The sequence below is a fragment of the Zalophus californianus genome, chromosome 14, assembly GCF_009762305.2.
Source record: "Zalophus californianus isolate mZalCal1 chromosome 14, mZalCal1.pri.v2, whole genome shotgun sequence".
In the NCBI taxonomy this organism is placed as follows: Eukaryota; Metazoa; Chordata; class Mammalia; order Carnivora; family Otariidae; genus Zalophus; species Zalophus californianus.
This window is the reverse complement of record NC_045608.1, coordinates 16,159,191-16,171,610: the sequence shown is the minus strand read 5'-3', so window position 1 is coordinate 16,171,610 and position 12,420 is coordinate 16,159,191. Positions and strand designations below refer to the sequence as shown.

Here is a 12,420-nt window from a genome sequence, read left to right as displayed (position 1 = left end):
CATATATTATCTCATTTAGTCCTCCTAACACTATCAGGTAACAGTAATAGTTGTTTGTTTCTATTTTACAAAGGAGGAAACTAAGCTTAAAAAAGGTGAAAAACTTTCCCATGTTCACCCAGCTAGTAAATAGCAGAGCTGGTGTTTGGCCCAGGGCTGTCTGGCTCCAAAACCTTAATTGCCGCCTCAGAAATCTGAAACTGAGGCACAGGAACCATAAGTCTTAAATTAGAAAAGCCTTAAACAAGCCATGTGTCTTTCTGTCCCTCAAGTTTTCCCAGCTACAAAATTGGAAAACCTATCTCTTCCTTCATGATAATGAGGATCCAGAAGCTCATGGGTTATATATGCCCACAGCATCCTATTTTAGAGCTAAAAAGAAGCCTGGTCACATAAAAACATGTACATGAATGTTTATGGTAACCTTATTCCTAATAGCCAAAAAGTGGAAACAACCTAAATGTCCATCAACTAATGAATAAGCAAACTGTGTTATACCCAAGAATGGAATATTCTTCAGCTGTAAAAATAAGGTATTGATATATGCTACAATGCAGATGAACCTTGAAACATCATGCTAAGGGAAAGAAGCCAGTCACAAAGAATCACGTATGTATGATTTCATTTATATGAAATGTCCAGAACAGGCAAATCCATAGAAACAGAAAGCAGATGAGTGGTTACCAGGGGTCAGGGCAAGGGGTAGGGGGTTAGGAAGAATGGACAGTGACTACTAATGGGTATAGGATTTCTTTCTTTGGGGGGGTGAAATGTTCTATAATTAAATAGTGGTGATGGTTGCACAACTCTGAATATACTAAAACCCAGTGAATTTTATACCTTTAAAAAGTAAATGTTATGGTATGTGCATTATATCTCAATAGAGCTGTACTTAAAAAAAAACAAACAAAACGTGGATGCCATTGTGGCAAAAGAAATATACTTAAAAATACTTTGAGGGTACTTGGCTGGCTCAGTCTGAAGAGCATGCAGCTCTTGATCTCGGGATCATGAGTTTGAGCCCTGCATTGGGTATAGAGATTACTAAAAAAATAAGCTTAAAAAAATACTTTGGACAAAAGCATCACAGAAATATTGTACTACACTTTAGATATTATACATTTCATGCTTATAAAGGCATGTTATATACATCATAAAAAAACCTGGCCTTCTACTACTTCTGCTGGTTTTCTTATCCAAGGCGAATCTTAATTCACTTCAAAGTACTCAACTCCTCTAGTTCCTGAATACCCAGTTAATAAAATGATAAAATACAATCTAAACTGGCTATTGATGGAAACCCCAGGGGCTTGTCCTGCTTAAAAAGAGAAAGGGAAAAAAAGCCACAAAACTCACCAAGAGCCTACATTCAAGGCCAGAAAGGATAACAAGAATCTAGATCTAGTGGAAATGTTATCCTCCTATATCCTTTTGGGAACAGCTTATCAGGATTTTCTACAGAGAAATTAGGCAAAGGAACCTCAACTATAGAAGTACTATTAGTAAAACAACCCACCAACATTCATACACTGCAGCATAACAAACACATTATCTTACTTTTGTTTCAACACTTGTATAAGGTTTGGATTTGTATCCCCATTTTATAGGTAAAGAAAGTGAGGCACAAACAAGGCCATCCAGTCAACGAGAAACAGAGTCAAGATTCAACATGCATGTAAATTCCAAGTTCTCTGCTCTTTTGCTATGTCATGTTAATATCTGCTTTCTCCCTTCATCTCTCTTGGCCACCTATCTTTCACCAGATCAGAGAGCGGAGTGGAGTCTGTTTCTGCTCACATTATTTTGTAACATGAACTTACCCCCAAGAAATAATTTCCCCTTTAATTGTTCTGGTTTGCTGTATTCCCTGCATAGATGTCCATAAGAAACACTGGCTCAGAATAAGTATTAAGTCAATGCTGTTGAACAAATAAATAAATCTGGCTAGGTGTATCCAGTTAGTTTAATCTTTCATGAATAATGAATAAAGACTCAAAACCTAAAAAATCTTACAAAATCCCTTCCCAGTTATTGCAAAAGGTTTTAGAACAGAGTCAGAAATGTTGCTACTGAACTGGCCTTGAAATGACTTCTTGAAGAACTGTCCAACTCTTCCCTTCCAGCCAATCAAACGGTGATTTAATCCCTCAGATGGGAAGCCTGCAGGCAAGATCTTTAGCTCTACTTATCATCTGTACTCTCATCTTTCACATGAGTTGATATTTCCTGCAATTAGCTATTTTCCAAGTTACCAGGCATCTCTTTTTTCCCTTCCTTCTTCCTTCCCTGTCTCCCTCCCCTCCTTCCCACCTTTATTCTCCCCCCACCTCTTCTCCCTTTCTCTAGTGGGAGCATTTACCTCACACTTCCTAGTGAAGCACAAAGGTACCCATGGGAAGCAACTATGACAAACTAATGAAATAACTTCACATGGTATTACCCGCTGAATTAGTGGAAATGCCAAGAATTTACCATGTGCTGCTCTAGCTAAGCCTTTTCCAAAAACCTAAGCATGACCTATGGGATGAGATCAGACTACGAGTTCTTTTTTCCTCTGATAACTGAAGAATTAATAGTTTTATTTTCAACACATAAGAAGGACTGAGGTACCATAGTAAATCCAACTCTTAATTTTCAAAAGTAGGTGGATTTAAAGACCAGGGCATTAACAGCATTCCTGCATTTGTTAAAAAGGTATGTTCTGTATTTAAATTAGATTTCTACCTATTCAGCCCTCAAACTCAAACTTACAATGATTTCATAGTCTTAACCTTGGTTAATTAATACTTTCATGACACCATCCTATAAAGGTAACAAGTAAAGAATTTTTACTTAATATGAAATAAAAAGAACAAGTTTTAAACACAGATATGTATATACCTCCTTTCACATTTAAATATGAAGAAATGTACATTCACAAATGTAACATCAATGAAAATCTTTAGCTCTAGTAATTTTCCCTAAGCTTTTCAGTTTAAGGATGGCATCATTTGATATTTGAACTAAATGTATTAACATAATTTTACTCATGACAGACTTTCTCTAGGTAAGGAATCATAGACTTTTAGAGCTTTCTGGAATGTCAGAAATCATTAGGCACAATTCTTTCATTTTATAAACGAAAAAACTCCCAATTTAAGTGTTTTCAAAGTCTAATGACAGGTAAGGATTTTGGCTCCTGACTCCTAGTTCACACAGCTAAAGTTCTCATTAGGTGAAAAATATTCAACTTGTCGATATCAACACCAAAGGCAACAAAAATCAGAACTCCTATTACCATATGTATGACTGACATCACACAGCAGCTCTGGTTTCAACTTTCAGTATTTTTGTACCATAAATTCTTAACTTGTGACTTACTCTGCTGAGTTGATCCAATAACCTCTGGTTCTGTTCTGATAATTCCTGGACAGCCCGTGTTTTTTCTCGATCTGCTTCCCGTAGATGAACCTGCTGCCTCTCCAACTCATCCTGAAGTTGTTTCACATCACTCTCCAGCTCTGACACACGCCCTTCCCATTCCCCTTCTCGGTTCTCAAATCGTCTTCTTAGTTCGTGTTTCTCTTGTTCTAAGTGCTGGGTGAGAAGCAAAGAGAATTTAAAAACTGTTCAAAATACACAGCCTTTTGCTTTTTTCTCTTATCACACTTTCCTAACTTCTTTTTCTCAGCCAGTCAGCACAACAAAACACTCTGCCACATGGGAAAAGTTGCCTATTTCACAGCTACAAAAACATTCCTTTCTTGCAAAGTAGGGAAGGAGTTTGGCTTCACAAAGAAAATGCCATTCCTATTTAAAATGCTTAATATTACTACGTTTATTCTTTTTCTTGAGAATGGGATTGTGGACTTAGGAATTCACTTGAAAGTCAGCAAGTCACCCAGTTAACTGGTGAACTATACATTTAAACAACTTAAGACAAGTCCTTAAGGCTTCTTTTGGAATCATCTATTATGCTTGACATAATATTAGGCACTCAGAATCAAAGGTCAATACTAGTAAATGGCAGAGCTGGGATTTGTGTTTAAGTCATCAGACTCTGTTAGTGCTCTAAATCACAATTCAATAAATATTTGTTGTGATATAAAGCATTATATTTTGATAACAAGCAAGTTCAGCTTCAGATCTACTTTAAATCATGGCCTATTAGCCTTGCACATTTATTTCTGATCCATCCATTCATTTTTTTTTAAAAGATTTTATTTATGTATTTGACAGAGAGAGACACAGAGAGAGAGGAAACACAAGCAGGGGGAGTGGGAGAGGGAGAAGCAGACTTCCCACAGAGCAGGGTGCCCAATGCGGGGCTTGATCCCAGGACCCTGGGATCATGACCTGAGCTGAAGGCAGACACTTAACAACTGAGCCACCCAGGCGCCCCCCATCCATTCATTCTTAAATACCTACTATGGGTCAGCCACTGTGCTGGGGACACACTGAAAAGTAAAACAGACATGGTCCTTGCCTTTATGAAGCTTTCATTCTAGTGGGAGAGACTGATAAAAGTAGGGAGTTGTGTGTGACAAATGGTAGGCAGTAAAAATACAGATGGCTTGAGGTAGCAGCTCAATAAAAAGGATTCTTTTGAAGGAAATAAGAGTATCTTTTTGTTTCTGTGAGACAAATACGGATGTCTCTTTACAGAGGCAAGTATGCTCTACTTGAAAAGCATATTATGTACAAGAAAGCAAAGTCTATACCCCAAGGAGTATATTAAAAAGAAGTTAAAGCAATGGTCCTCAATTCGGGGGGCTCTCAGAAAAGCTCTGATATGATTGTTGAAAATACACCCTCCTAGACCCGAATCCCAAAGACTGTGATTAGTTAAGAATGGGATGAACCCTAGACATGCATCTATCTATCTATCTGCCTATCTATATTGGCTCTACAGGAAATTCCGATGCACTGAAGGTTGCTATCAAGCACAGTGATAGTTTCAACAAGCTAAGATGAGCATATGAATCTTCTTCAGGAGTAGTCAGTCATCTTTTCTACTTGGGAAGCTACGTTCTTATTCTATCCAAGTTCTCACTCTTTGAATATTTTTTGGAATGCTTCTTTTGGAAAGCCTTAAGGGCCAGTGTATACTTATACATGAAAATGAAAATCAGTCCTGTTACTTCACATCTAATAAGAGTCTAAAAAAGAGATCACCCCATTTCATCCTGTCATTTTATTCCCCTCTTTTGCTCTGAATGACTTGTTGATGTTTCTTAAAGTTGAATTTATCCCCAAAAGATAAAAATATACCATGACTGAGCAGTCAAAATAATGTGCCAAAAGATGAAACCAGTGAAATGAAAATTCTGATCACATCAGCGAAGGCAATTTTTACTATAATAAATGTATGGCCTCCCAAGTTGACCACTTCTGGGAGATAACTCACTTGGATATAATCACTCTACTATATTTGTTGAAAAAGTCGCATTATAGTTATACTTTATACAGCCTCAATTTGGAGCATGCAGGGAAAGGAAGGACAAGGGAGGGACTTCTACTCATCAGCATGAGAACTTTCTGCTCTATGCTTCCCTCAACATTGCTAAACTCCAAAAATGAAAATGTTTTAGTCACCGTAGAGACTTCAGAAAGATGAAATGCAGAAACAAATGCTAATTGCAATCCTAAAATTGTGATACTTGGTTTTATTCAGTTTTTCCAAAATGAAAAAGATTGAGCAGAAGGCAACAGCAAGAACTCAGTAATCACAGTGTTACTGAGAGGCCAGATAAATTAGGCTTGTGTTCTAAAAGAACAGAGAGACTTAAAAATATTCAGCAAACAGCTGTTAGTTAACAGCCCAACCAAGCAACTAAAACAATCCAATCCACTTGGAGTTGGGGGAGGGTTTGAGACAGGTGGTGCTGATCAGTCTATTCGGTCCTTACAGTTCTTTGATCACGTGACAAATTTCCTAATTCAGGTTCCCCTGAACACTGAAAAAAATCAATCAAGACTTTGCTATTAATGAACATACAGAATTTAACCTTTTGTTTACTCAAAAAAAGGTTTTCTAGAATTGTATTTTCAACTAAGTGAAATTAACCAGTAAACTCTAGGCAGCATATTGGGAAGTATGGAGGTCGGGGTTGTATGTTATTCATTTTATATGTTATATTTATGTTATGCATTATTTTAAAAGTTAATATCTACCCCTGAAACTAATAATAATGTTACATTATATGTTAATTATACCTCAATAAACAAAAGAAGGAAAGTTAACATCAAAACTGTCAAGGTCATCAAAAACAAGAAAAGTCTAAGAAAATGCTACTGCAAAGAGGAGATTAAGATAGGAAAACTAAATGCAATGTGTTCAGGATGGGGTCCTGGAACAGGAAAAAAAAATAAGTAAAGGCTAAGGAAACCTGAATAAACTGAGGAGTTTAGTTAACAATGTATCCATATTGATTTTTTTTTATTATGGCAAGTGTACCATAATATGTTAATAACAGAGGAAACTGTGTGCCTGGCATATGGAGACTTACTGTACCATCTTTCCATGTTTTCTGTAAATCTGAAACCATTCTTAAAAAAATAAGGTTTATTATTGAAAACTCTGAAAAAAATAAGAGTTAGTATCATTAGCTCATCTAAAATTGGTTGTTACAGAAAATGGATTTCTGCAAAGAATCAAAAAAGCAACACCATTCTCCTAAGTCCAGGATATACAATGAAAAAGTACTAATTTTTAAGTGGACCAAGCATTGAACACAAGTAAGGACCTCTGGGTTTGCCTTCCCAAATCTACTAGTGACTCTCATTATGTGGTAATTTTCACTTTACTTGTTCTGCCCTTTAAAAAAACTGTCCTAGAATCCTAAGAATTGGCCTAAGGAAGGGAGAAGAAAATGTAATTGGGGGAAAAGACTACTTTTGCAGTAAGAAAAAATTCACTCTAAGCTAGAATAGGAAAAAAGGGGATCTTGTATGTTAAAAATGTTTTTAAAAACTAAGTATTTAATTTTTGAAGAAAAAAATATATAAATAAATGCAAGTTAATATCTTAGTTCATATTCTGGGAAAAAAACTAAGGACCTAGCTGGATATAAGATTTAAAAGCAAAAGGGCAGGGGCGACCAGGTGGCTCAGGTGGTTAAGTCTCTGCCTTTGGCTCAGGTCATGATCTCAGGGTCCTGGGATCGAGCCCCCCCATCAGGCTCCCTGCTCAGTGGGGAGCCTGCTTCTCCCTCTTCTCCCAGCTTGTGCGCGCTCTCTCAAATAAATAAAATCTTTAAAAAAAAAATAATAATAAAAGCAAAAGGGCTCACTGTAGATGCAGATTATTTTTTTAAAGTAGGCTCCACCCCCAGCATGGAACCAAGTCATAGGGCCTGAACCCACCACCCAGAGATGAAGACCTGAGATGAGATCAAGAGTCCAGCGCTCAATAGACTAAGCCACCCAGGTACCTCCAGAAGAAATAAATTTTTTTAAAAGATTTTATTTATTTATTTGAGAGAGAGAATGAGATAGAGGGAACATGGCGGGGGAGGGTCAAGGGAGAAGCAGGCTCCCCGCCGAGCAAGGAGCCCGATGCGGGACTCAATCCCGGGACTCCAGGATCATGACCTGAGCCGAAGGCAGTCGCTTAACCAACTGAGCCACCCAGGCGCCCCTGGAAGAAATAAATTTTTAAAAATAACGTTAGGAGTGGGGCACCTGGATGCTGCAGTCAGTTAAGTGTGGGACCCTCGGTTTTGACTGGGGTCTGATCTCAGGGTCCTGAGATGATGGGAGTCCTGTACAGGGCTCCAGGCTCAGCGGGGAGTCTGCTTGGGATTCTTTCTCCGTCTCCCTTGCCTGTGCCCCCCAACCCCACATTCTCTCTAAAATACATAAGTAAATCTTTAAAAAAATAAGTTTAGGGGTGCCTGGTTGGAACAGCTGGTGGAGTATGGGACTCCCGGTCTTGGGTTGTGAGTTTGAGACCCAGAGTGCACATAGAGATTACCTAAAAAATAAAATCTTAAGGGGCACCTGGATAGCCAGTCAGTTAAGCTGCTAACTCTTGATTTCGGCTCAATCATCTCAGGGTCCTGGGTTCAAGCCCCAAATTTGGCTCTGTGCTCAGCAGGGAGTCTGCTTCAGAATTCTCTCTCCCTCTGCATCCCCCACCCTGCTCTCTCTCTCTCTCTCTCCCTAAAATAAATAAATCTTTATTTTTTTTAAGATTTTATTTATTTATCTGTCAGAGAGAGAGCACAAGCAAGGGAACAGCAGGCAGAGGGAGAAGCAGGATCCCTGCGGAGCAAGGAGCCTGATGTGAGACTCGATCCCAGGACCTTGGGATCATGACTTGGACTGGAGGCAGATGCTTAACCGACTGAGCCACCCAGGCAACCCAAGAAGTAAATCTTTAAAAAGAAATAAAATAAAATCTTTAAAAAAAATAACTTTAGAACTCTAAGCATATGAAAATGTAATTCAGTGAATGAATAAAATACAATATAGTCAATTTAAGGGTGGAAAAAATGACCAAATCTTCCAGTCTTTCAAATTAAATTAATCTTCAGAGATTACTCTGAGATATACAGGTAAAAAAAATTCTGTTAACCTTTAAACCATTATAGACTTTAAAGAATGTGCCTTTAAATGAGAGTGCAGTATAAAATCAAGACTTTATTTTTTTTAAAGATTTTATTTATTTATTTGAGAGAGACATAATGAGAGATAGAGAGCACGAGAGGGAAGAGGGTCAGAGGGAGAAGCAGACTCCCTGCTGAGCAGGGAGCCCGATGCGGGACTTGATCCCGGGACTCCAGGATCATGACCTGAGCTGAAGGCAGTCGCTTAACCAACTGAGCCACCCAGGCGCCCCAAAACTTTATGTTTTAAATGACAAAACAAAATCGTAGGTTTGGCACATAGAACTGGAAATCTATTCACTATTAACTAATAAATAGGTAGAAAAAAATCTTGACAATAGCTTGTCGGTCCTGCAGTTAGAAATGTGCCAATTTTGAAGTAGTAAGGGAACAGAGGGGACTAAAACAAGACCACTCTCATTATTTAACAGTCAAGCCAACATTCTCTCAGAGTCCACTCGTATTAATCTTTCAAACCAACCTGTGAGAAAATGTGTTTGACTCCACTGACAGTTTGTGGAAAATTACAAATGCTTTTTGTAAGGGCAGGTCCTCTACTCTTAAATATTTAATTTAATTGAAAATATAGCAGAGTGGTGGTGTTAAACTTAAGACAGTATTTTGTCTAAGCAGACATTCTAAAATCTAGGCTGCTTAAAAAAATATACTGTGAGGAAAATTCATTGCAGGTATCACATGAAATCGTCCTCTATTAGGTTTCAGTCAATTAACAAGAATTAAAAGAATTAACAAGGAACTAATGACAGTATCTTCATGAGATATTTTTAAATGTACTTTTTAAAAAACCCCAAAATTTTTAATGATAATCTTCAAATATACCTTGAAAAAATAGTATAACTAAACCCTCCAATACTGATCTTCAGTAATGATCAGTATTTGGCTTTTAAAAATAAACAGTTTAAAAATGTAAGTATATATAACTTAAAATTTACCATCATAACCATTTTTAAGTGTACAGTTGAGGAGTGTTAAGTACATTCACGCTGTGGTGCAACCACAACCTCCAGAAATTAGAATAAATTTTTAACACTAGAGTTCATATGGTAACCTGTAGAGCAATGAAGATTTTAAAAACTAAAAGCTTTAAATAATTTATTATTGTCTATTTGGTCAATAGCAAAAAGTCAAAGGTAATTTACTCTTTTACAATAGAACCTTTCTTGTTACACAATTTTTAAATCTTTTTCTTTTGTTGAAGAAATGTACAAAGGCTCCACATGGAACCCAGGATGTGTGTAATTGCACACTCAGGATTACTCTGAAATCTATCAGTAATCAAACTGACTGATACGATGTTCCTTTCAAGTTACCTGTCTCTTCAATCAAGTCCCTCACTGAAGGTATTTCAAATCACAAGTATAAATCTCTGCAGCAGTACTTTTACATAGAGTCATGTAACCAAATCCCATTTTTTAAAAAGACACCCTTTTATTTCTAGACCTCTCCTTCAAGTGAAAATTAATTCAATTCATTGGGTTGCTTTTTTGGCAGTCTACCTATAGGTTTCACAAACCACTTTTCAGAGAGGTATCTCAGGGGTTCATCGCCTGGCCGACCTAGTTAACAGGCCAACTGAACTAAAGGGCACTCACTGGTTTCCTTTTTTCCCCCCCTGATTTACTTTTGATATGTCGCTAGACTACAAACACACTTAAATCTTATTACAGAAAAGTTTCTGAATCTACATTCTGTTAAACCAGTAGCAGAGATATGGAAACCGACTAGGGTCAATTTCAGACCTTGTTCAGAACTGTACTATTCTCTTGTAACTAAGAATAAAAAGAACTGGTTGCAACCAAACTGGGTAACAATAGTAAATGCACAGGCAAACAAAAAGAAGCTCCTCTCCACTGCCACAGATGCCCCCCCCCGCCCCCTTTAAAAAAAAAATCTCCTTAATTTAGAAAGGCTGGCATTCCATACCACTTTCAAGGCCCTTTTCCAGTAAAGGGCAAGAAAACAAACAGGCATAGCTCTGAGAAAGACTTTGGTCCAGAGAATTGGCAGAAATCTTACAGACACTTTAAGAGGTATTTATAACAGTTAAAGTAACATGGTTCTCCTAGGTTGCATGCGGCCATCAAAATGCATGCATGAGGCCCGAACACAGAAGCATACTAAATGCTGAGGTCCAAATTAAATCCACTACCAACAGTCACATGCTGAGCCCAGGCTTGCCTGATTTCTGCAATGGAGCCACATTTCCTAATCCCTGCGTATTTGAAGGCTATATAAAGCTCCTTCGGGGGCACTTGTTTCCCACAACTCTGAGCTGCCGGTAAGTTAAGACAAGGGCATCTGGAGGCCTTCACGCCAAAACTGGAAGGCTTTAGGCTAACACCCTGATTAGAGATTAACTACTCTGAAAACCTGGAGCATATTTTAAATGCTTCCCGACTTTCTCATTTCTCTGTGTGCAGACATCACCTCAGCGCTGTATAAATTAGTCATACTGTAAGCTCTATTTTAGATGCAGTGTACAATACATATATAGAATGGCCCACAGCGGGGCTGGGGCTGTGCATGGACACATTTGCTGCTGAAGTCAGATGGATTCAATGTTGCCCTGGTCTGATAACTGAAAACCCTCCAGCCTACCCCTCCCCTCAGGTGGTTTTCTGTTGAGGCAGCGTGAGCACGGAAGGAGTGGGGTGGTGAGTGGCTCCCGAAGCTGCCCAGGGCCAGGCGGGCTCCCCGTGCTTCCCACCTATCCCACGAGGGACGTCCTCACCTCCAGCTTGTCTGTCAGCTCCTTGTGCATCTGCTCGTACTGCCGGCTCATGTCCTGGTTCCTCTCGAGCAGCGCCTTGCCCAGCCGGGCCGCCAACACCAGATCCTTCTCCTTTTGCCGGATCACCGACAGCAGCTCGGGATCCTGGGCGGGTGGCGGCTGCAGTCCGGACCCCTCGGCCGGAGGCCCGACCTCGGCCTGAGAATGCTCCCCGGGGTCGGACGGCCGTTCCCCGGCCGCCAGCAGCGCCAGCTCCTCCTCTAACGCCAGTTCCAGCTCCCCGGGGCCCCCGGGGAAGGAGACGAGGGCAGTGGCGGCTGGACTCCCGACTGCGTCCGCGACCGCGGCGGGCAGCTCCATGCAGCAGGCGCTGTCCGGCTCGGCGGGTGCTGAAGCGCGGCCGGCCAAGCCCAGGCAGAAGGCGGACATGGCCCGCGCGCGCGGAGCCCGCAGCGGTGCGGCCCGGCCGGCGCGCGCCAGGCTGCAGGGGGGAGGGGCCCCGCCGCGCCGCCCCGCGCCTCGCCCCGCGCCGCGGCACGCGCCCCCCGGGTCCCCGCGAGCCCTGGGCGCGGCGCGCGCCGGCCCGCCCCTCCCCCGCGCCGGCGGCACGCGCCCCCTCCCCCCGCCCCCGGGCTCAGCTGCTCAGCGCGCGCTGGGGAGGCGGAGGGGGTGGCAGAAGGAAAGGCTGAGGAAGGGAAGACCGAGGGGCGGCGAAGCGGGAGGGGAGGTTGCGAGGAACGCTGCCCGCCGCCGCCGCCGCCGAGTTTTCAGCCGCCCTGTTGCTGCTGCTGCTGCTGCCGCTGCCGCCGCCGGCCGGGCAGCGCCTCACGGGGCCGGCTGCGCTCCGCTGTCGCTGCGACGCTCGCTGCTGCTGCTGCCGGCGGCCGCTCTCTGCAGCCGCGCTCCATGTCCCTCGGCTCGGCGGCAGCCCCAGCAGCGGCGGCGGCGGCGGCTGCTGCAGGCGCCGAGGCGGCGGCTCCACATCGCGCGCCGAGCAGCCCGGCGAGCTCCTTCCTGCCTCCCTCAGCTCCTCCCGCTCACCGGGCCGGCCGCACCCCGCCCCGGGCTTCCGGCCGCGCC

The 12,420-nt window shown here is 41.7% G+C and overlaps 1 protein-coding gene across 6 annotated transcripts in view; it reads right to left on the bottom strand.

Annotated features, from left to right (window-relative positions):
* BICDL1 (BICD family like cargo adaptor 1) overlaps positions 1 to 11,822 on the bottom strand; it is a 94,349-nt gene extending 82,527 nt beyond the window's left edge. For all 6 annotated transcript variants that reach the window (XR_003517017.1, XM_027576676.2, XM_027576678.2 and 3 more), the window contains exons 1-2: positions 11,341 to 11,822; positions 3,361 to 3,576 (exon numbers count right to left, since the gene is read on the bottom strand). Coding sequence is in view for 5 of the 6 variants with exons in the window: in XM_027576676.2 (XP_027432477.1) it covers positions 3,361 to 3,576; positions 11,341 to 11,769 (645 nt within the window). In the remaining variant the exon portion in view is untranslated. The remainder of the gene's footprint in view (positions 1 to 3,360; positions 3,577 to 11,340) is intronic.
* Positions 11,823 to 12,420: the final 598 nt, after the last annotated feature.